Raw genomic sequence first — 22898 nt, forward strand, 5'->3', positions numbered from 1 at the left:
TAAAGTCAGGGAAAATTCCAGAGAAAGAACTGATATATAACCCAAGTACGAGAGGCTGCATAGGGTTTCATCAAGTAAAGAAGGAAAACAAGAGTATTCTAAACAGAGAAAACATCTTATGCAAAATAATACAGGTATGAGAGTCAGTGGTCTATTTGAGGAAGGTAGAATAGTTTGCGTGCATCAGGAAAAGAGGAGGGCTGAATGCTAGATCATAATTCATCATGTAAGTTTGGGCATTATTTTATTACCCTAAAATATAACAGCAGCCACTGAAAGTTTTCAAGGGGGTAACATCATTTTGAACCACTATTCAGGCAACAGAATGGGGAATGAATTAGAGCAGGGGCAAGACTAGAAACAGGAAAACCAGTTAGAAGGTGACCGAGCAAGAAGAGTGGTTGATCCATACTAAATCCTGACATGTAGATGTGGAAGAGCCAATGAATTTAGAGGACATAATCGAAAGGAGTTGGTGACTGCCTAGGTGTGGTGTGAGAGAGTCCATGAGAAGAACAAAATGATTTCCGGGCTTTGAGTGGGGCAGCTGGTAATGATGGCATTATTCCCTGAAATGGGGACATCAGAGAAGGATCAGGCTGAAGAGATGGGGTGATCTTTTGCTCCATTATATCCAGTGTCTGGCATATAATAGAAGCTGGGAAAATGTGAACTATAGACTAAATGCATAAATTTCCTACCCTTTCCCAAATACTTATAAACATCATTGCATTCACATGCATCTTACCTCCAGTTCCAAGCTAATTCTGTTATCTAAGTGCTAGCCTTTCCTATTCCCTTGGATTGCCTGCTCTATCAATTCTTGCTTCTCTCCTGTCTTAACTCTCTTCTCTCTCTTAGCTATTTTCCCCTTTAAAATCTAAACATGCTTAAGTCTGCAGTATATAAAGAGAAAATATAAAGCTCTTATCATAATAGCTACAATAATTACCTTAAATCCTATTACCATGACTAATGTCATTTTGAACTATATGCCAGGGACTTGTTACCTATAATTGTGAAGCGTTTCAAAATTGCCAAATACAGAAATTACTACCCTTGCTTTAAAGGTGAGCAAACTGATACCTGGAGAAATAATTTTACCCAAGGTCAACCATAGGAGGAGCTGAAATTTGAGCCCATGCCTACCTGAATAAAAGACCTACCACACTGCTTCTACCCATAGATAATTCCCATTCCTGGTCAAAATTCTGAATCATCTTAGCTCCTTGTCACTCTTTGGCACACCTCTCATTTTTGTCCCAACTCACGGTCATCTGGCTTTTGCTCCCACTCTCTCAATAAGGACCTTAGTGATCTCCTTATTGTCTGCCTTGCTTAATAGGTCAAATAATTGGAGAACACCTCCAGGTCTCTCTTAAATATTGGGGTTCCTCAAGGTTCTGACCCAGACACTTTTCTGTTCTCCCTTTATGTACTTCACAGGGTGAGGTTTTCCTTCATATGGCCTTAAGTAGTACCTAAATACCTAAAATCTACAGATCATGTCCTTCATCCTTCAAACCTCCCCTGATTCCAGATCTATGTATGTCATTAATATCCAGGCTAGCTCTATATGAGTGTCTCATAGGCACTGAATTTGTCAAGTTGAGCTGCTATAACAAAATACCATAGACTGGAAGATTAAACAGTAGTGACTTATTTCTCATAGTTCTGGAGGCTGAGAAGTCCAAGATCAGAGTGCCAGCAGATTCAGTGTCTAGTGAGGGCTCCCTTCCTGGTTTGCAGACAGCCACCTTCTTGCTGTATCCTCATATGACAGAGAAAGGCTCCCATTGTAACCTCACATGGTGGAGAGCAAGCATGCTCTCCTGTCTCTTATTATACAGACACTAATCCCATCGTGGGGTCTACCCTCATGACCTCATCTAAACCTAATCTCCTTCTAAAGACCCCCACCTCCAAATACCATCACATTAGGGATTAGGGCTTCAACATATGAATTTGGGGGAGTATACAAACATTCAATTCATAACAGGCATCTTAAGCTCATTATGCCAAACAGAATTACCCTCACATCTCAAATGAGTCGTACAATTAATTACCCAGAAATCTCCCACCACTGAAATTCTAAACACCAATATTCACTGATAAAATATCTTATCCTTCTCCTCCTCCTAAATCCTTCAGCCCTCCTATATATACTCTTTATCTCCTCTATTTTCTTCCAGTTTTTTGGCCTCTTTGGCTTTACTTTCTTCCCTAGGCAGGATAGACAAATAGACCACAGCCCTAGTAATTCACTCACTCACTAATTTCCCCCATTCCCTCTCCTCCCATCCTTCTACCCTCTGCCTTGCCAACCAGGCCTTGTTCTGATTGTCTGTCCTTTTCACTCATACATGCCACCTACAGGCCACTCCTATAGGCCACCCTTTCCCAGCTCCTAGTGGCAGGCTTTTTCCTATTTCCTTCAGCTACTAGGCCCCACATCCGCCCTTTGCCAAGCCCTTCCATCGGCACTGCTCCCCTCTAAGCAGGTGACCTTGTGTCCCACTTCACAAAGAAAACAGGGAGTTTCAGATGGGAATTGCTTCACCTCAGTCAGCAGCAGTTATTACCCTGACATTAAAAACTCAGACTCCAGAGACAGATGGCTTGGCTCTCACTTTTGGTCACCACATACTGTGACCTTGGGAGAATTATGAGACCTCAGTTTTATCCTCTATAAAATGGGGAAAACAATAGCATCTATTCCACCGGGTTGGTTGTTTTGATTATTTACAAGGCTTTGACAGGGAGTGTTACTTTTGGAAACATCTTATAATTATATATTTATTTTTGTCTTTCTACCCCACTGAACTATGAGTGCCATAAATTCAGATACTGTTTGTGTTATAGTTGACTCTTTACCAGTAGGTCTGTGTAGAATGTAAGGCTCTAAAAATGATAACCATGTCTTAATCATCATGGTCCACCCAAGACAGAGTGACCTAGTGCAGTCATTGTATTGTAAGTAATCAATAAATTAATATATACATATACAGGGTACTAAAACAACACAATTCCTGCCTTCTGGTGCTATGTAGTATTAACTGAGTATGTAGCCTTGCTGGTGTCGCTGCTGTAAGCACTGGACAGATAATTGACTTCATCTTCCTAACACCTTATGAAGAAAGTACTGTTGCTCCCCTCATTTCTCAGATGAAGCCATAGAAACCCAGAGATGCCAAGTCCCTTGCTGTGGTGCACGGCTAGTCGGTCTCAGGTCTGGGCTACAATCCAGACCCAGGCAGACTGAGCCAGTTCTCCTGTTCACTATAAAGTGGCTGAGTAGTCTGCAGATTAGAGATGTTTTGTTTTAATAACCTCAAAATCAGGAATCATTAGAAGGCAAATTGAAGAGACAATGTCCAAGGAACCTAAGCGGTCTCTGGTGAGGTGGCAGCAAGGAGCCCTGGGACCAGGCACACATAGTTCTGCCTCTCCTGCCCCATGGCACACAGAATAGTTTAGCTGGAAAGAGCCCCCACCCCAGGGTGATGCCTCCATTCAGTCCCACTGCATTTCACAGCCAGGGAAAGCCCAGAAGTTTGGAAAGATGGATAGATGCACCAGTGCCAAGAACGTACAGAATAGCTTTTTTCCAACCGCCTTCCTCATCTGATACAATAGTGTTACTACCTGAAAAAGGTCACTTCCCAGCAGGACCTACACAGAGATTTTGCATCTACAGAATCTTGAGTGAATTTATCACATTTGATAAAGGGAATTTATCACATTTGATAAAGGGAATTTGTCACATTTGATTGGCCCCTATACCAGTAGTCCACATCTTTCAGCCTCCTATCTAAACATTTCTTTGCAAGACTTGTGTATTTCACCTTCAATCAAGGTGGGCAATTACAAATAAGATATTCCCCACCCCTCTCCCACATCACCCTTGGTTGATCTCTTGTTTTCTCCTGCAGGCTCTGGCAGATAGAATTGGCATTGGTTGCTCCCTAGTTCGCGGAGAGTACGGTAGAGCCTGGAATGAAGTCATGCTGCAGAATGAATCTCGGAAGGGAGTGATCGGGGGCCTCCCCGCTCCTGAGGTGTACGTGGTTGACCTCATGTTCCATCCAGGTGGACTGATGAAGTTGAGAAGTCGAGAGGCTGATCTTTACAGATTCCTTTAAGCCATCAGACGAATACAAGAGAGGCTCAAACAAGAAATTCACTGTGTACACTCTCTAAGACGTTCTCCAAATTGATTTTATATCTTTAAATAAAAACTTTAAATAAAAGTATTAGAAATGTTTTCTCTGCATAGAAATTAGGAAACTTGAAGTCAACTTTGCTGTGCTTCTGATTTCAGCCTTTTGGCAAGAGTTCTGTCTTATTGGGTCATTTTCTGCTCACTGACCCTCACATAAAGCTGATTGTTGTTGAAATTCATCCAGCCCACCGTGTCCTGAGGAGCACCTCTGTCACTTAGGGATCACATCTAGCACTCAGCTGCTGCACCCAGGACAACACTGTGGCCTCATGATTGTCATCCTTTGTGCCCAGAATGCTTCAGGCACGCTCAGTTAAGCAAACTAAGTGACTTTTTAGTATTTGCAGTCACCTTGTCTCAGTTTCATTTAAGATTTTGATAGTTTAGATAGAATAAATACAGATGTTTGAGTATTACAAATTCCTTTCTAAACATTTTTGTTTCTATTTTTAAAAATTCATCATTAAAAACACTTTAATATAGTGAATTAAAAATATTTCTAAAGTACATTTCCATAAAATGTTTTTTGTTTTCATCTTGTCTGTGTTAGCTTGGAAATATAACTTCAGCTAAAAACAATTCTACTGTGCTCTTCCACATTTTAATGCTGGGCCATCAATATATTATTTTCCATTTATATAACTAAAAAGTTTTTATTTTTTGGAAAACTTTGAAGCATAAAGGTAGAGCAATCTTTGCTGAGAAATTGCATTTTCAGTATTGAGCACAAAATGGGGAGTAAACATACATTTCAAATAAGACAAAAACTACTAATGTGGTGATCTCATGAAGTATGTATTGCTTAGTCATGCTTAAAGTCCAGTGTTGACCTGTATAGTCATTTTCCTAAAAGACGTTTTAAAGTGAATTTGATTTTAGAAATTAAAGCTAAGATTATTTTGTATTAATTTGTAATTTCAAAGAATATAATTCTTTATTTCAGAATAAATTGCTTTATTTCAAATGGTGTGGTAATTATATTTATCATAGAGTTTTATGAAGTTAGAGCATGGATTATAGGATACAAACCTATTTGTAGGTTTTCTCTCTGCACTTTCAAGTCTGTTTTGATCCAGAAAGTATTTAAAGTAGATTACAAAGATCCATGGGATATAAGAAGGAAAAAAAATAAATGAAATACAGGCATAAGTGTAGGAAAGTCCAACAAAGCAGGAATAAGATTTGGATCCAAAGATGAGAATTCACAAAAATGCAATGCATTTGTTAGAGATGAATGGGAATTTGACTCTGTACTCACTGGCAGCCAGTTTTGGGGGGAAATGTTATCCATTATGTGATTTACACTAGGATCTGCTAGATAAAAGCACAGACCAGTTTCTCAGGTGGAACAAATATCAGGGGAATTTCTCTTTGGTAGATTCATAGAGATGGCAAAATGTAATATAGAAAATAACATCGTCAAAAACCAACCTCCTAGTAAGTTCTGAAAAGAAGTTTCACAGGCTAAGGCCCTAACATCAAAGTGGAATTAGGCAAACATTCTACGCAGAGCCACCAGGATAGGGACCAGGAGAGCCACCAGGATAGGGACCAGGTATATACCACTTTTTAAAATCTGGTGCATACCAAAGATCTTTTTTTTTTTTTTTTTTTAATCTTTGAGACAATTCTGTACAATGTCTCTTTTAACTAGTTTCTAGATAATTACTGAACAGATATAGTTTAAATTTAATTCTCATACAGGTTTCCAAAGTTCATTTCTTCTGTTTTACTCAGTTTAAATGTAGAGCCATAAAATTTAAAAATCAGCCAATTATACAAAGACAATACATTTGCAATGGCAACAAAAGTTATAAAATACATAGAAATAAATTTAACAAGAACTATGCAAGAAAAACTACAGAATTTTAATGAGACTTGAATAAATGGAGATGTCCTTTCTAGGAATAGCATGCTGTCTGATGGGAAGTTCAGTAGTATAAAGATTTCAGTCCCCCATATTAAGATATAAAATTAGTATAATTTCTATTAGAATCCCAACACATTTCTTTTCTGAAATTGACAAACAGCAAAATTTATTTAGAAGAATAATGATAATAATAATAAATAATAATAATAAAAACTAAGAATATTTTCAAATAGAAAACTACAGAGGAATTGTCTCGCTTATCAGAACATGTATTAAAAAGCAATAAAAAGCAAATTAGTATGGTACAGGCATAAAAATTTTAAAAAATTAAGACTCCAGACACAAATCCATACATAGAGGGAGGATTTAGCATTATTAAAAGTAGCTTTTTTGCCCAGGGGAAAAATGATAGCCTATTCAGTAACTGGTTTGGGAAAATTATAATCTTCACAAGGGAGATTCTATTTATGCCAGAAAAACTAGAAGTCATAAAAGAACATATATGACAAGTTTGGCTACATAAAACTCTTAAATTCCTGTCAGTAAAACACACTGTAAGCAAAATTATTGACAAGGAGAAAAATGCAGCATATTTAACAAGCAAAATGTTAACATTCTCAATAAGCAAAGATCTTCTAAAAATCAATAAGAAAAAGACAATACACTTGGAAAACAGACAGAGATGACAACAACTTTTCTATAGGGGTAATAAACAATCCTCAGATCTCGGTGGCTTAGGTCTTTTATCACACTACATATCAAACACAGGTCAATAGAGGGAGCTCGGTTCCACACTGTCATTCAAGGACCCAGGCTGACAGAAGTTCCTCCATTTTGTACCTGCAACCATCTGGAATATAAGATCTCCTCAGCTGCTACAGCGAGAGGGAAAAGTGCTAAGAATCTCCTTCAGGAATTATATGCTTTGGCCTGGAATAACGTGTAATTTGGTCAGAACTAGACCCAAAACATATGGGGTAATACCTGAAACTACAGAAATTTGAGTCAGAATCCTGAGTTTCCCTTAAACACACTGGAAACCCTGACAACTGTTGTGGTTGTGACATTTCAAGACAATTTATATAAAGTAACTTGTAGTTGTTCTGTCAGAGTCAAAAGCCAGAGTTTCACTTCTGGAGATCAAAACATTTCATTAAAATTAATATCTAACTTTTCAAAACAGCTATTAATTAAATGGAAAATGGACAGTGAAATAAAATCTGTTTCACAAGCTTTGATCTTTAAGCAAGCATCATAAATGAGAATTCAAGTTTGTGCTGTGCTTTTCATAAGTACACATCAAATGTGTTTAATACTTTTAATAAGTACACATCAAATGTATTATTTCCTTGCCAAAGAAGCAGGACTTAATCCATGAAAAATACTTTTCCAGAAGCTCAAAATAACATGTAAAATCAAATGGATTATTATTATTTTTTTGAGGCAGGGTCACTCTGTCATGCAAGCTAGAGTGCAGTGGCACAGTCATAACTCACTGCAGCCTCAACCTCCCAGGGCTCAGGTGATCCTCCCACCTCATAAGTAATTATGGTTTTTGTCATTACTTTTAATGGCAAGTAACTTGTTTCTCAGCAAGGTATGTCTTACAGCATTCCCCTGCCACAGCTGGCAATCTGGAGATGAGGAATGGGGTTTCAAGAGATGGTGCATTTTCCTTAGAACTATCTAGAGAGAGGCCATATTTACATACTCTTTTTTTGTTTGTTTGTTTTTTGAGACGGAGTCTCATTCTGTCGCCCAGGTTGGAGTGCAGTGGCGCCATCTCGGTTCACTGCAACTTCTACCTCCTGGGTTCAAGCTATTCTCCCGCCTCAGCCTCCCGAGTAAGTGGGATTACAGGCGCCTGCCACCACACCCAGCTAATTTTTATATTTTTCGTAGAGATGGGGTTTTGCCATGTTGGTCAGGCTGGTTTTGAACTACTGACCTCAGGTGATCTGCCCACCTTGGCCTTCCCTAAAGCGCCAGGATACAGGCATGAGCCACCACGCCTGGCTGCTCTTTGTTTTTAAACTCAACTGAACACAGGGTAGGATGAACTTACTAAAGACTATACGGAAAAATAACTGTTCTTGGTATATTCTAGGAGCAATACAATAGTGTCAAGTCCCTTATTTAGGGATTAATATTTAAAAGTCCTATTCTTTATTTAAAATTACCTGAGTAGTATTATATAGATCACTAGCAAAAGCTTTGCTTAGGTTTATCATTTTAAAACCATGAATATAATTAGTTTAATAATAAAAGTGGACTTCATTTCCAAGGACAATCATCAAAGTGTCAGGCGGGAATATATTAATATAGTGAATTCAAATAAAGTTCTTGTGGAATTCACTCAGTACAAGAGACCTGTAGGATCTACCAATAAATAAACCACAAATCACAATTTAAAAAATAAAAAGCATTGTTGGAAAAGGTAAAGAAATTTTCTTATGGTGATTTTACTTATAAATTCAATAAGCCTTTATTATTGAGAATTAATATAATAGCAGGAATAAAAAATTCAATAAGCCTTTATTATTGAGAAGCAATATAATAGCACCTCTTTAAAATCAGAGCTGAGATTAAGTTCTGTCTCTCACTTTTTCCAGCCATGTGACCTTGAAAAAATTACTTAACCTCTCTCTCTCTCAGTTTAGTCTTCTGGAAAGTAAGGAAAAATAATAGCAAATATTTATATATTGTTTACGATGTGCCAGAGGCTGCTCTTTGTAGTTTCAACTCTTGGAGTAATCCTGTGATGCATAGGCAGCACTACCTACAGTTAACAAGCGAGAAAACCCAGGCACAGAGAGGTTAAGTAATTTACCCAAGATTGTCCAGCTAGTAAGTGACAAAGCTTTCAATTTAAACATAGTTTTGCTTCAGAGGCCATGCTTCCAACTACATGTCTCATAAAGCTGTTGTGAGGGTGAAATAAGACCATGCATATAACTGACAGGTGGGGGGTGGCATATGCATTTGTATATGTGAGTGTGTGTGCACGCGCGCGCGCGTGTGTGTGTAGCTCTCTATTCTATGCACACATAATGTTCTGTTCTGTTTGCCTTTAGCATGTTTTAAGGGAATTCCTCATTCTTCATGCATTTGTCTTTCTCTTTAGATCCCTCTATAGGGCCAGAGAGTAAATATTTTAGGTTTTGCAGGCCATTCCATCTCTGCTGCAACCACTCAACTCTGCGATTGCAGCACAAAAGCAGCCATAGATAACACCTAACCAATGAAACTGTATCTATTAAAATAGGTGGGGTCCAGACTGGCTCATGGACCATAGTTGGTCAACCCTTGCTTTAGACGATGAGCACTTTGAGGATAAGGACATGGAAAGGCTTCACTTTACTTAGTATAATCCCTGGGCACCTTAGCTAAGTATTCAGGGGAGACTCCCACCCTGGCATTTGCCTTTGCTGGTTTCTCTGGGCTCTAAGATGGATCTGCTTGATGTTATTCCAATGGATGCCAACACATATGCCTTTTTCAATAGGAGGAGGACAGATTTGACCAATCTACATAAAAAAAAATAAACCCCCTATCTTCTATACTTCTGTCAAGAACTGTGACGGGTCTGAGATTTTATCCTACTTGCAAGCTAACTGCCCATTTTAATGTTACTGGAACGAGATATGAGATATCTGGGTAAGAAACAAAGGACTTTATTACTCACAGCACAGCAAGCAGCATCAGCCAGGCTATTTGTGTCAAATCTCCTTGCTCCCAAGTCTCATGGGGAAAACATGGATAGACCCAGAGGGATGCCCACCAATGCAGTGGTTTGTGTTACAGAAGAACTCTGAGCTTAGAGAACCCAAATCCTTTATAATAAGCAGCAAGGGCCAGGCGCAGTGGCTCACACCTGTAATCCCAGCACTTTGGGAGGCTGAGATGGGCAGATCAATTGAGGTTGAAAGTTCGAGATCAGCCTGACCAACATGGAGAAACCCCATCTCTACTAAAAATACAAAATTAGCCGGGCATGGTGGTGCATGCCTGTAATTCCAGCTACTCAGGAGGCTGAGGCAGGAGAATTGCTTGAACCTGGGAGGTGGAGATCGCAGTGAGCTGAGATGGCGCCATTGCACTCCAGCCTGGGCAACAAGAGCGAAACTCTGTCTCAAAAAAAAAAAAAAAAAAAAAAAGCGTATAATGAGCAGCAAGGGAGACACTATATTATTTGCCAAAGCTATTCACCAACACCTTTGAAAAGATAGTCTGGAACAAAAGTCAATCAGGAAGATGTGCAGAACAAGGGAGACCCATGGAGCATTACCTCCTAATAGCTTCATCAACTCTCAACAGCCTTTAAGGAATCTCTCATCTGTAAAATAGAGATGACTCATACATGGTTATGTGAACTTACCCTAGACAGTATCCCTGTAATATGTATAAATATAGATATTCAGATGTTTTATACAGATATATAAAAGCTTATTATATGTATATTATTTGTAATTACATTAAAAAGGTCATAATATATTGGCCTCATAAGTCATTAAGGCCAATTTTCTTTTCTGGCAGCCCCAAAGGAGTATTTGTGAAAAAGCATGGTGGTTTTCCTCTATCTCATACTACATTGCCCTACTAATCTTTTGTCTACAAGTTCAAGTCCAAATTCAGATCAAGCCTCACTTTCATCCTTAAGCTTCCCCTGATGCCTTATACTTTATTGGTAACCTTCTATCATAGCATCTTTGGCACTCATTTTGCATTTTTTCTTATGCTTACTGCCTGGGGTTGCTGTTTTCTTAAAGCACATGTATGTGATATCGTGGTTAGAAGCATGCAGATCCTTGGAGTCAGAGAGGCTCAGGTTGGAGTGTCCTACTTACTCCATTCTTAGCTGTGGGATCTTTAGCATTTGCTAAAGACATTTTCTTGGTTTCTACATCTCTAAAATGGGGACATAATAATAGTAGCCACTTCATAAGGTTGCTCTCAGGAGTAAATAAGTGCATGTACAGTACTGAACATAGTGTCAAAAATAAAATCAGATCCAGTTAGAATGTTAAGAGTTTATCCTGAATACAAAATAATAGTTCACAAACTAGGAGATCTCAAACAATGTTTCAATTTTACAGCAGTAACAGGGCAGTTCATAGAGCACGAAGGAGGAAGCATTTTGGTCTTTTTCATGATTGGCTGTCATATAGTCTTTATTAAGGCAAACCAAACTGTTTAAGCTGATTTGTTGATAGGTTATTGGTTTAATTTCACTGAATCAGGCTGATAAAGACAAAAAGCTTACATTTGTGTTATGTTTATCTTTATGGTGAAAGGTTTGGGAAAATCAGGATGACTTGAGTTTTGGGCAGCTGGGCTTTGGGTATACCTAAACTGTGGTCTCCATTTTTATTTTGCTTTAACAATTGTAAGCATTTGACAACTATTAGCTATTATGCTTTGATCTCTCCCAATGAGATGGAAAGGAATTTTATGTCGGGCATACACCTTATTATCAGAGCTCCTTGCAAAGGGATAACTTGAATAATATTTGTTGACTATCTGAATGCCTTAAACTAACTGATCTTAAAGACTAAAATGGAATTCTAATTCATTTTTATTTTCTTTTGGATATTTTTGAAAGTAGTTGAGTGGTAAAGAAAATCACTCCCATTTCTGATTAGGTACTGATTTCCTTTGGCCTTTCAGTGTAGCAAATATGATGACCACATGGTTACTTTTTTTTTTTTTTCCTTGAGACAGGGTCTCACCCTGTTTCCCAGACTGGAATGCACTGGTGCCGTCTTGGCTCACTGCAACCTCCACCTCCCAGGCTCAATCAATTCTCCTGCCTCAGCCTCCCGAGTAGCTAGTATTACAGGTGCACACTACCACCCAGCCAATTTTTGTACTTTTAGTAGAGATGGGGTTTCACCATATTGCCAGGCTGGTCTTGAACTCCTGAGCGTAAATGATCCACCCGCCTCAGCCTCCCAAAGTGCTGGGATCACAGGTGTGAGCCACAGCGCCTGGCATCACACAGTGACTTTTGAATTTGTAGAACAGATGTCAAAATGCAGAAATTCTGTCTTTGGAGCTAATGTCTGAAATCACTCTCCATCACCAACACCTTGGCTACCTGTGTATGAATGTTTCATTAAGAGAGGATACAGCATTACTTCCTATGGTTATATGACTCCGTATTGCTGCTTGGCAGACAGAGCTTGCCTGTGACTTTGAATGCCTCCCCTTGGTTACTGGCATACTTATTACCTTTTCTTGTTTTGTTTTTGAGACAGAATCTCGCTCTGTCACCCAGGATGAAGTGGTAGTGGCGTGATCTTGGCTCACTGCAACCTATGCCTCCCAGGCTCAAGTGATTCTCCTGCCTCAGCCTTCCAAGTAGCTGGGACTACAGGCATCCACCACCACGCCGGGCTAATTTTTGTGGTTTTGGTACAGACGGGGTTTCGCCATGTTGGCCAGGCTGGTCTCGAACTCCTGACCTCAGGTGATCCATCCGCCTCAGCCTCCCAAAGTGCTGGGATCACAGGTGTGAGCCACCGCACCTGGCCTTATTACCTTTTAAAGTATGGTTGTTTGTGTAGTTAAGATTACTTGAGCTCTTGTTAACCTGCTAACAACGTATAAAGCTCCATATAGGCTAGGATCTTTCTTCCCACCAGAACTTGGAAAGGAGCAGGCTCCCATTTTGACAAATCCCCAGTGAGCAGCATCTGCTTTAGGTATATTTCAGTCACAAATGTCTGGGTCTGACCTCAGGGCGATGAGCTAAGAGTCATTAATTTCCTTTTCCAGCTCAAAGGTATCAGCCCCCAAATCCTGCAGTCAGGCTCTGATTATCTTGAGAAAGTCCCAGTTTGTTTTACACAAGGACAGCTGGCATACAAATGGAATCAAGCACTTTTAAGTAGTCGTTAATCATACTGATGAGAACAGCTGAAGCCAACAGCGGCCTAGTAAGTACTCAGATATCTGACACACAAATCGAGTGATAGTCTAATTATTTTATTTATAGGTTCCTTTCTTTGAAAAATATGAGTTTGTATCTAGCTGGCCTTTTGATTCTATAGTCTTTACTTTCAGAAAAACTTTGAAAAACCCAGATGAATGCATTTATATCTATATTATCAAATCATTTATCTGCTAACTCATTGATAGTCATTATCTGCATACACAATTTTCTAGCTCTGTGATTTCATTTATTTAGCTTTCCAGAAAATTGTTTTATTAAAAGTCTCATTTTATTAATACAAATAAGAGAGAGATAAATATGCTAGTTCCACAGAGTCTCACAGGATAGAAAGCTTAGCTTATTTTTCTTGTATGCAATTATTTGCTCCTTTGAGGATTAGAATGAAAAGAAAAATTAACTGTTGAATGAGGAGATTTTCTTTAGGCAGTTATTATTTTTCTTAGCTAAATAAGATAATAATAGAATAAATAATAAAAAGGGAGCAATGAATTGCCAGCAACAGACTTCAGAGTCCCACTCAGAAGTAACAATATGAAACCTATCCTAGCCAGCTTGAAGGAGCATCACAAAACTTAACAACAGTAAAACTCTCACCATGCCTGAGAGCCATGATTACTAGCTATGTAAACATTACTGCTGAGTTAAAAAACATTTACAGGATCATTAAAATGCCCCTTTTCAAACACGTTCCTTACAAAATAAACACCCTGAGACTCAAGTTCGCTGTGTCTGATGCTTCTAAACCATTACATTCAGAGAATGTACTCACTAATATGAAATCCCCAGAAAGGAGATCAAGAAACGAGAAAAGTCTTGGTAAATCTCTTAATATCAACCATCTGATTTCTTTTAGGCTTAGATTTAGTCTCACCATCAAGTTTTTGGCATAGTTGTAAAATGCTAAGTTTCCACTCTTTCAAAGGCCCCAAAATGAAGACTGGGTGGGAGCAGGGGAGCGGCTTCCCCCCAGGAATCACAGTCCACAGCTTTAAAGTAAATCACTGCAGAAGAGAAGCCAGTTCTTGCCCTCAGCCTGTCACTGGTTGAGTTTCAGAGCCCTCAGAGTCAGAAAGATGGGAGAGAACGCATGGAGTGTAGGTCCACCATGGGCATGCTCTATTAGTTTTCATGTGCAGTTGACATCTCTCAAAGACACCATGCAGAAGGGATACAAAAGCCTGTAGAGCTCAGATAAGAGCTAGGAACTGCCAGAGAAGGGTCAGAACAGATCTTAGCAGATGTTCTGACAGAGGAAATGTTTCCTCTAACCTTTTAGATTCTATAATTGGGGGCCTGTGAATTAAACAGACAGAAAACAGATTATCAAAAGACAGACTTAATCATGTACTTATGGGAGTTCACAGAAAAGTGTCACTCAAAGAGACGGTTAGAATTTGTGGCTTCTATACTGTCTTAACAGGGGACAACGAGGGAGAAAAGGGAACTTAGGGAAAACAAATGACTTTTTGGAAAGATATATAGGCCCTTAGGAGAACGGATGGGAGATATGATAGTTTGGTCACAATGGCTATTTAGGTGTGGTGCTGACTTCTAGCCTCTGGTGATGAGTCAGTCTTCTCTGTTTGCTTCCAGGGAGAGAATTTAAGATAATTGAATTGTTTTGAGTTATCTTGGGTGGCTCTACTTTTAGACAGATTTCAGGAACTCAAATGCCTCTGCTCAAAATAATTTATATGCCACAATAGCATATTCTGGGTTCTTTCAGCTCCAAATTATTCCCCCAGGTGAAGTGTACTTGGAAAATCTCTGCTCAGATTAAGGTCTTAATATCTACACTTAACCTTAAATATGGGATTGTTCTTTAAAACAAAATTGGAGCCATTGTTAATGGGTGTACACACACACACACACACACACACACACACACACACACACACACATAGCTCCCTCCTCATATGGTTGTTTGAGAATTAAGTGGATGAACGAACATAAAGCAGTGCAGTGAATATATATACAGTTATATATGTATGACAATTAGCCAGGTGCAGTGGCTTATGCCTGTAATCCCAGCACTTTGGGAGCAGAGGTGGGAGGATATCTTGAGTCCAGGAATTTGAGACCAGTGTGGACAAAACAGTGAGACCCCTTCTCTACAAATGATTTTTAAAAAAATATTAGCCAGGTATGATGGTGCATACCTGTAAGTCCCAGCTACTTGGAGCCTGAGGCAGGGGAATTGCTTGAGCCCAAGAAGTCAAGGCTGCAGTGAGTCATGAGCATGCCACAGCACTCAGCCTGAGTACCAGAATAAGACCCTATATCATAAAAAAGACATTAAAAATACATGAAATAAATTGTCTAAAAAATTTGAGACCCGGTCAGGCACAGTGACTCATGCCTATAATCCCAGCACTTTAGGAGGCCGAGGTAGGTGGATCTTCTGAGGTCAGGAGTTCAAGACCAGCCTGACCAACATGGTGAAACCCGTCTCTACTAAAAAGATAAAAAATTAGCTAGGCATGGTGGCGCATGCCTATAGTCCGAGCTATATGGGAGGCTGAGACAGGAAAATCACTTGAACCCAGGAGGTGGCGATTGCAGTGAGCTGAGATCGCGCCACTGCACCACTCCAGCCTGGGCAACAAGGGCAAAACTCTGTCTCAAAAATAAAAAAAAAAAGAAAGAAAAAGAAAATTTGAGACTCATGTTGTACCAAATGACTTGGTTGAAAGATGCCATCAGCTTGAAGGTTTTGTCACTCCAGTTTTGCTGTTTGCAAAACAATGAAATGAAAAGTTTTGGGGACATGCTTGAGTTGGTTGTCCCATCTCCTTGCCTTTTTGTTCTTACGCCACTGGAATAAGCACTAAAATTCTTGGGCCTTGAAGACATTTAGATGATGGGTTTCCTTTGGGCACCAGTAGCCAGTGGTATGCTATTGCTATTCTTGGGACTTGGCAATATGGTTTTCAGAAGGAATAATAACTGAATCGTCTCCTTCCAAGCTACAGAATCACTCATTCCCTAGATTCATACATAATTACAGATGTAAATTGTTAGTACATTATAATTAGCATAACACCCGGAAAGATACTTAAAAGAAACTTTAAAAAAAACTGCTACATATAGATGTGAGCAAAATCAGAAAAGACCCTCCGCAAGCACCATGGTGGGGGGCAGGATGTGCAGTGCTTTTCAGCTGACACGCCAGCCGAGAACAACCCAGTTCAGATCCTAGCTCTGCTACTAAACGAGTGGCCTCAGACAAGTCACTCCCTGGCCCTCAGTTTCTTTGCCTGGAAAACGGCAATGACGATAGCTCCCTCCTCATATGGTTGTTTGAGAATTAAGTGGATGAATGAACATAAAGCAGTGGAAACGGTTCCTGACACAGAGGTCACCCCTGATGAGCATCATCCATCCTCAGCCCATTCATGTCATTCCCTGGTTAGACAGAGCAGGGATGGAACTTGGCACCAACCCCACTAATAATATATTTCTTCCATATATACCTGCTGACCATGAGGCCTTGCAAACCATGTGAGAAAACTAATATAAGCAGCATTCCACCATACACCTTACCCAAGGGAGTTAACTTCAATCACCTGCATGCATGCAGGACCAGAATAATAACTGATCCTGACTCTTTGCCTTATTATACTACTAAAATTCCCACTGCAGGAGGGACTGATGTGCCATTTTTTGATCATGCAATGTATGTACTAACATGGTTTCTCCCTGCACCTGCACCCCCTTGCTCTATCTTGCACATGTAATGATATTCACATACCTCATGATCTTCATATCACCCTCCTTAAAACACTGCAAAGATCTACCCTCCAGGAGCCAGCTGGAGAATTCTAGCTTCTACGCTGTCTGCCTTGTGCTTGAGCATAAGCCTCAATAAAGCCTCTCTGGGAAACTTTCTCAGCCTCCTGTCAATTTCCACTGCATGAGAGCCTAAGAATCTGTGATCAGTAACACTAGCATCCTGATTTTCAGACATAAAAATAAAGGGGTACAAATATATAATTTGAAAGAAGAAATAAGAGCTAGTGTTTGATAAATTGGTAGGGTATGATTTACAATAATCTGTTGTACATTTCAAAGTAGCTACAAGAGAATAATTCAAATGTTTCAGCATAAAGAAAAGACAAATATTTAAGGTGATGGATATCCCAAGTACACTGATTTGATCTTTACAAATTATATGATTATATTAAATTACATGCACCCTGAATATATATACAGCTTGTAGTTATTAATTAGAAAATAAAATTAATTTTTAAAAGCTAAAAGAATTATTTGGTAACTTATGGAAAAAAACAGAAATAATTCATAGCCTCTCTCCTTTTAGCTAGGGCTCCGCTGGAAGTAAAGAGAACAGTCGATCAAACCACTTTTGAGAGGGAGCAAGGAGCCAGCCCTCTTAGGGGCATGCTGGGAAACACCCACAAGCATGGATATAAACAAAAATTTTGAGTTCCTTCAAGGGAAAATTCCAGGTCCCTAAGCGACCCCTGAGAAGTAAATGAACAACTTGATAAGCAAGAAGATAATAGTAACTTAAAAGAATAACCAAGGAAGTTAGAGTCACAAAATGTTGGGTTCCCTACAGAAACTAAAGATCTTAACATATGGCCGGGCGCGGTGGCTCAAGCCTGTAATCCCAGCACTTTGGGAGGCCGAGACGGGTGGATCACAAGGTCAGGAGATCGAGACCATCCTGGCTAACACGGTGAAACCCCGTCTCTACTAAAAAAATACAAAAAAACTAGCCAGGTGAGGTGGCGGGCGCCTGTAGTCCCAGCTACTCGGGAGGCTGAGGCAGGAGAATGGCGTGAACTCGGGAGGCGGAGCTTGCAGTGAGCCGAGATCCCGCCACTGCACTCCAGCCTGGGCGACAGAGCAAGACTCCGTCTCAAAAAAAAAAAAAAAAAAAAAAAAAAAAAGATCTTAACATATGTCCCTGAGCTGTTTTTCAGAAACCCAGATCCTACTAAATGAAAAATACTCTCACTAGGCCTGGCCCAGTGGCTCACATTTGTAATCCCAGCACTTTGGAAGGCAGAGGTGGGCAGATCACCTGAGGCTAGGAGTTTGAGACCAGCCTGACCAACATGGTGAAATCCCGTCTCTACTAAAAATACAAAAATTAGCCAGGCGTGGTGGCGCATGCCTGCAATCCCAGCTACTTGGGATGCTGAGTCATGAGAATCACTGGAACCTGGGAGGTGGAGGTTGCAGTGAGCTGAGATGGTGCCACTGAACTCCAGCCTGGGTGAACTCCAGCCTGGGTGAACTCCAGCCTGGGTGACAGAGCCAGACTCTGTCTCAAAAAACAAACAAACAAAACTCTCCACTGGCATGTAGACCTTAGATAAGGGGGGAATTAAGGACTGCATTCTGACTGCAGTTCTTTGTTCTAAATTTCTTCCTGAGGGGCCGGGAGGAGGTCACTTCCACCAGCCAGAGCTAACATTCTTTTCTGTTGATCCCAAATGTTTAGACAAAACATCACCTCTTTAACCAGTTGTAAATCAGAAAAATCTTTGAATCCACCTATGGTCTGTGCCCCCTCTGTTCGGGTGTCCTGCCTTTTAGGTCAAAGCAACGTATAGCCTCCATGTATGAATTTATGACTTTGCCTGTAACCTCTGCCTCCCTGCCTTTGAAAACCCTTACCTGTGCACCATCTGAGAGTTTGGGTCTTAAGCATGAGCTGCTAATTCTCCTTGCTTGGTGCCCTGCAATAAATGCTTCACTTTCTCTTGCTGCAAATCCCAATGTCAGTGTTTGGCTTTGCTGCACTGGGTAGGTGAACCCAAGTTTGGTTTGGTGACACTTTCCTGAGCAAATTGAAAATTCTCCTCTCTTGTTCTCGCTGTGCTTTGTAAGAGCGAGCCGAGGTGAGGTATGTCCTCTGATGGGGTTCAGAAAGTGCTACTCCAAAACATGGCACCTTGGAATATTGAATATTTTAAGACAAAGGAATTTGAGAAAGTGGCAGAAGCAGATAGGTCCCTCTCACCTTCCCTTGAAGCAGGTCATGAGCTCTCCCTTTGTCAGAGGCATTTGAACCAAAGCGACTCCATCTTGAATAGGGGCTGGGTAATACGAGGCTGAGACCTACTGGGCTGCATTCCCAGGAGGTTAGGTATTCTTACTCACAGGAGGAGATAGGAGGTCAACACAAGATACAGGTCACAAAGTCCCTGCTGATAAAATAGAATGCGGTTAAGAAGCCAGCCAAACCCAACATAAACAAGATGGCGACAACGGGTACCCCTGGTCACTTTCCCTGCTCCTTATATACTAATTATAATGCATTCGCATGCTAAAAGACACTCCCACCAGTGCCTTGAGAGTTTACAAATGCCATGGCAATATTCAGAAGTTACTCTATATAGTCTAAAAAGAAGAGGAATTCTCAGTTACAGTAACTCTCCACCTCTTCCCCAGAAAACTCATGAATAATCCACCCTTTGTTTAACATAAAATGAGGAAATAATCATAAAAATAACCAACTAGCAGCCCTCAGGGCTGGTCTTCTAAGGAGTAGCCATTCTTATTTCTTTACTTTCTTAATTAAATCCTTTCACTTTACTGTGTGGGCTTGCCCCAAATTCTTTCTTGCATGAGACCCCAGAAACCTCTCTTGGGGTCTGGATCAGGATCCCTTTCTGGTAATACCTCTATTCAGAGGAAAGGAGAATCCTTATTTCTGAAGACAGAGGGATGCTGAGAAGAATCTGAATGAACAGGTCTTGCCAAGTTTCCTCCAGTTTGCTACTTTTGTTCATACACCTTTGTCCTATCCCATTTTTCTACGACTTTCCACTCTTCACCAAATCTAGCATAAAAACACTCAGGTTTAACCATTTCTTCGAGTCTTCATTTTCTCATGAAGGTTCCCATGTCTTATAAAACTTAGATTAAGTAAATTAGTATGACTTCCTCTTGTTAATCCATCTTTTGACAGCCTAATGTGCAGGGCCTCATCCAATGAACATAAAATGGTTACGAGAAAAAGATTTTTTTCCCCTCCCGTTCACCTCCCATTTTTGCATGTAAAAACAAGAGTAGGAAATCTGCCCAAATGGTTTCCGACAGCCCTAGGAGTATGACAAAAAGGCTTCTTTTTTCTTAAAAGAAAAATCACATTTAATCGCTCAGTGGCAGGAGCGGGACTTTCTGTTGTGCAACACCCAAAGACTCAAGACTCACCGCTTCCCTTTCTCCCAGAGACAGGGTAAGAGCAGAGCTCAAGACTAGAGCCCTGGAAATTCAAGGGTGAGGGAGGGGCTCAGAAGAGCCAGCGTTTCCTGATCTTGAGGGCTCCAGGCAATAGCTGGGCTTTCTAGGAATTCCAGTATTGCTAAGTGGGGAGGGTGTGTAGAAGGAGGGTCGCTCTTCAAGTTTGAACTTAAGATTCAGAATGTGCTGAGTCACAAGGTTCCACCCCTGGCAAACCCTGTGATGGTTAAGCTGATTATCCAACTCACTTTCCAGCCTTTTCTCCCAGTCCCCTGCATCCTCCTGCCACACACCTCCTCAGGCTTATCAGAGCCTGGTCTCTCATGTCCCTCAATTCCAAAACCTTCATTCTAGAAGGAAGAACTCCACTGCATGACTGTAAAAGACCTTCTAGGAGAATCTGCATCATGAAAGCATAAAAAACTTGAAGTCAAATGACTGAGTCCTTCATTGTGGAATTCACGTGTGGGTGAACAAATAGAAAATGTATATTTTGTTTAATAGATACATGCTCATTGTGGACAATTTGGAAGATACAGCAAGGAAGGAAAATATTTTTCTATCAACCACAGAGTATGTGTTTTGATCTATTTGTTTCCAGTCTATTCATCAGGAGCTTTTTTTTTTTTTTTTTTAAACTTCACGGCCTACTGAATATGCAGATTTTGTTCCTGTCCAGAGTATAGAACACAGGTATTTATTGAGGAAAGGCATGGTGGGAGAGGGGCTGGGGACACCCCTGTGCTCAGAAGTCACACTATCCTCAGCAGCTACCATTCCCAGGTCCCTAGTGTTGTCATTTGTTCAAAGGAAAGCTGAGCAGTAAGAAGCAAAGTGGGGAGTTGCATTTTGGACCTTCTTCCTTCTCCTGCGCTTTGAGTCACTGGTGCTTTCTCAAAGGCCTGAGCTTTGTGGAATAGCAGCCATAATCCATGAAAAGCTGGGTGATAGGATATTGATGAGAAATCACCCAACACCAAATAGTTTTATAAATCAATGTTCTGGAAGCTGGTACCACAGTTAAGGGCAGCTGTAAGGAATGCACTGCAGCCCTGCCAGGTGAAGATGCGGAGCAGAGGCAGCTCTTCTGACACCTTGCGGAGAATGAAAGTTTCCTTCATGGGGAGCAGACACCCCCCAAATGTACCATGCTGTGGCCAGTACAACTCTGCGGAAGGCAGGTGGCTGCCTGTACAGAGGTGGGCATCTCAGGATGAGGTTCCAGCTAAAATGGGGCTCACTCCTGCTGACCACCAGCTAGCTCCATGCCTGATACCTCTCGACCTTCTCCAGAATGGAGAGCTTTAAAAATAATTGACACTTTAGGATTATCCAAGTAATACAGCCTCATTGTGGAGTCAAATGTAGACAAGTATTTAAAGAAGCAGCTAACAATCACTCACAGTCCCATGACCAGAGATAAATAACTACTGTTAGCATTTTGTCCCCTATAGGCTTAAAAAAAAACAAAAAGAAAAGAGATGTACCCATAGTTCTGTTACAGGAAGGGGGTCCTGATCCAGATCCCAAGAGAGGGTTCTTGGATCTCAAGCAAGAAAGAATTCAGGGTGAGTCCATAGAGTAAAGTGAAAGCAAGTTTACTAGGAAAGTAAAGGAACAAAAGAATGGCTACTCCATAGACAGAGCAGCCCTAAGGGCTGCTGGTTGCCACTTGTATGGTTGTTTTTTGATTATATGCTAAACAAGGGGTGGATTATTTATACCTCCCCTTTTTAGACCATATAGGGTAACTTCCTGATGTTGCCATGGCAATTGTAAACTGTCATGGCGCCAGTGGTGGTGTAGCAGTGAGGACTACTAGCGGTCACTCTCGTGACTATCTTGGTTTTGGTGGGTTTTAGCTGGTTTCTTTTTTTTTTTTTTTTTTTTTTTTTTTTTTTTTGAGACCGAGTCTGGCTCTGTGGCCCAGGCTGGAGTGCAGTGGCGCGATCTCAGCTCACTGCAAGCTCCAGCTCCCGGGTTCACGTCATTCTCCTGCCTCAGCCTCCTGAGTAGCTGGGACTACAGGCGCCTGCCACCACGCCCGGCTAATTTTTTGTATTTTTAGTAGAGATGGGGTTTCACCTTGTTAGCCAGGATGGTCTCGATCTCCTGACCTCATGATCCGCCCGTCTCGGCCTCCCAAAGTGCTGGGATTACAGGCTTGAGCCACCGCGCCCGGCCTAGCTGGTTTCTTTACTGCAACCTGTTTTATCATTAAGGTCTTTATGACCTCCTATCTCATCCTGTGACTTAGGATGCCTTAACCGTCTGGGAATGCAGCCCAGTAGGTCTCAGCCTCATTTTACCCAGCCCCTATTCAACATGGAGTTGCTCTGGTTCACAGGCCTCTGACAGTTCTGAATGCTAAGAAGGGCATTTTCATCCTCAAAGCTCCCTCCCTACCTCCTCAATCCGATGGGTCAATTCAGCTCTCCTTGTTGAAAAGGCAGAGAGCTCAAATTCCAAGCAACCACCTTCTCGCCAAAAGATGGCTCCAAAAGCTTCCAGCTCCCCTGACACCTGAGCTGCAAAAATCCTCCCTGCTCAGTCTCATTCAGATATAACAAAAAGTATCATCCCACCCGTGAAATATCAACACAGACAGGAACAATATTTTCCCATCAAAAAAC

At 40.8% G+C, this 22898-nt stretch overlaps 2 protein-coding genes across 4 annotated transcripts in view; both read left to right on the top strand.

Moving 5' to 3' along the window:
- Positions 1-4250, top strand: part of ARMC3 (armadillo repeat containing 3) — a 114305-nt gene extending 110055 nt beyond the window's left edge. For all 3 annotated transcript variants that reach the window (XM_050804051.1, XM_050804053.1, XM_050804052.1), the window contains exon 19: positions 3933-4250. In XM_050804051.1, the coding sequence (XP_050660008.1) occupies positions 3933-4142 (210 nt within the window). In that variant the 3' untranslated portion in view covers positions 4143-4250. The remainder of the gene's footprint in view (positions 1-3932) is intronic.
- MSRB2 (methionine sulfoxide reductase B2) overlaps positions 1-22898 on the top strand; it is a 456570-nt gene that overhangs the window by 361749 nt on the left and 71923 nt on the right. The gene's annotated exons all lie outside the window — the stretch shown is intronic.

This window comes from Macaca thibetana, chromosome 9 (assembly GCF_024542745.1).
Source record: "Macaca thibetana thibetana isolate TM-01 chromosome 9, ASM2454274v1, whole genome shotgun sequence".
Lineage (NCBI taxonomy): Eukaryota > Metazoa > Chordata > Mammalia > Primates > Cercopithecidae > Macaca > Macaca thibetana.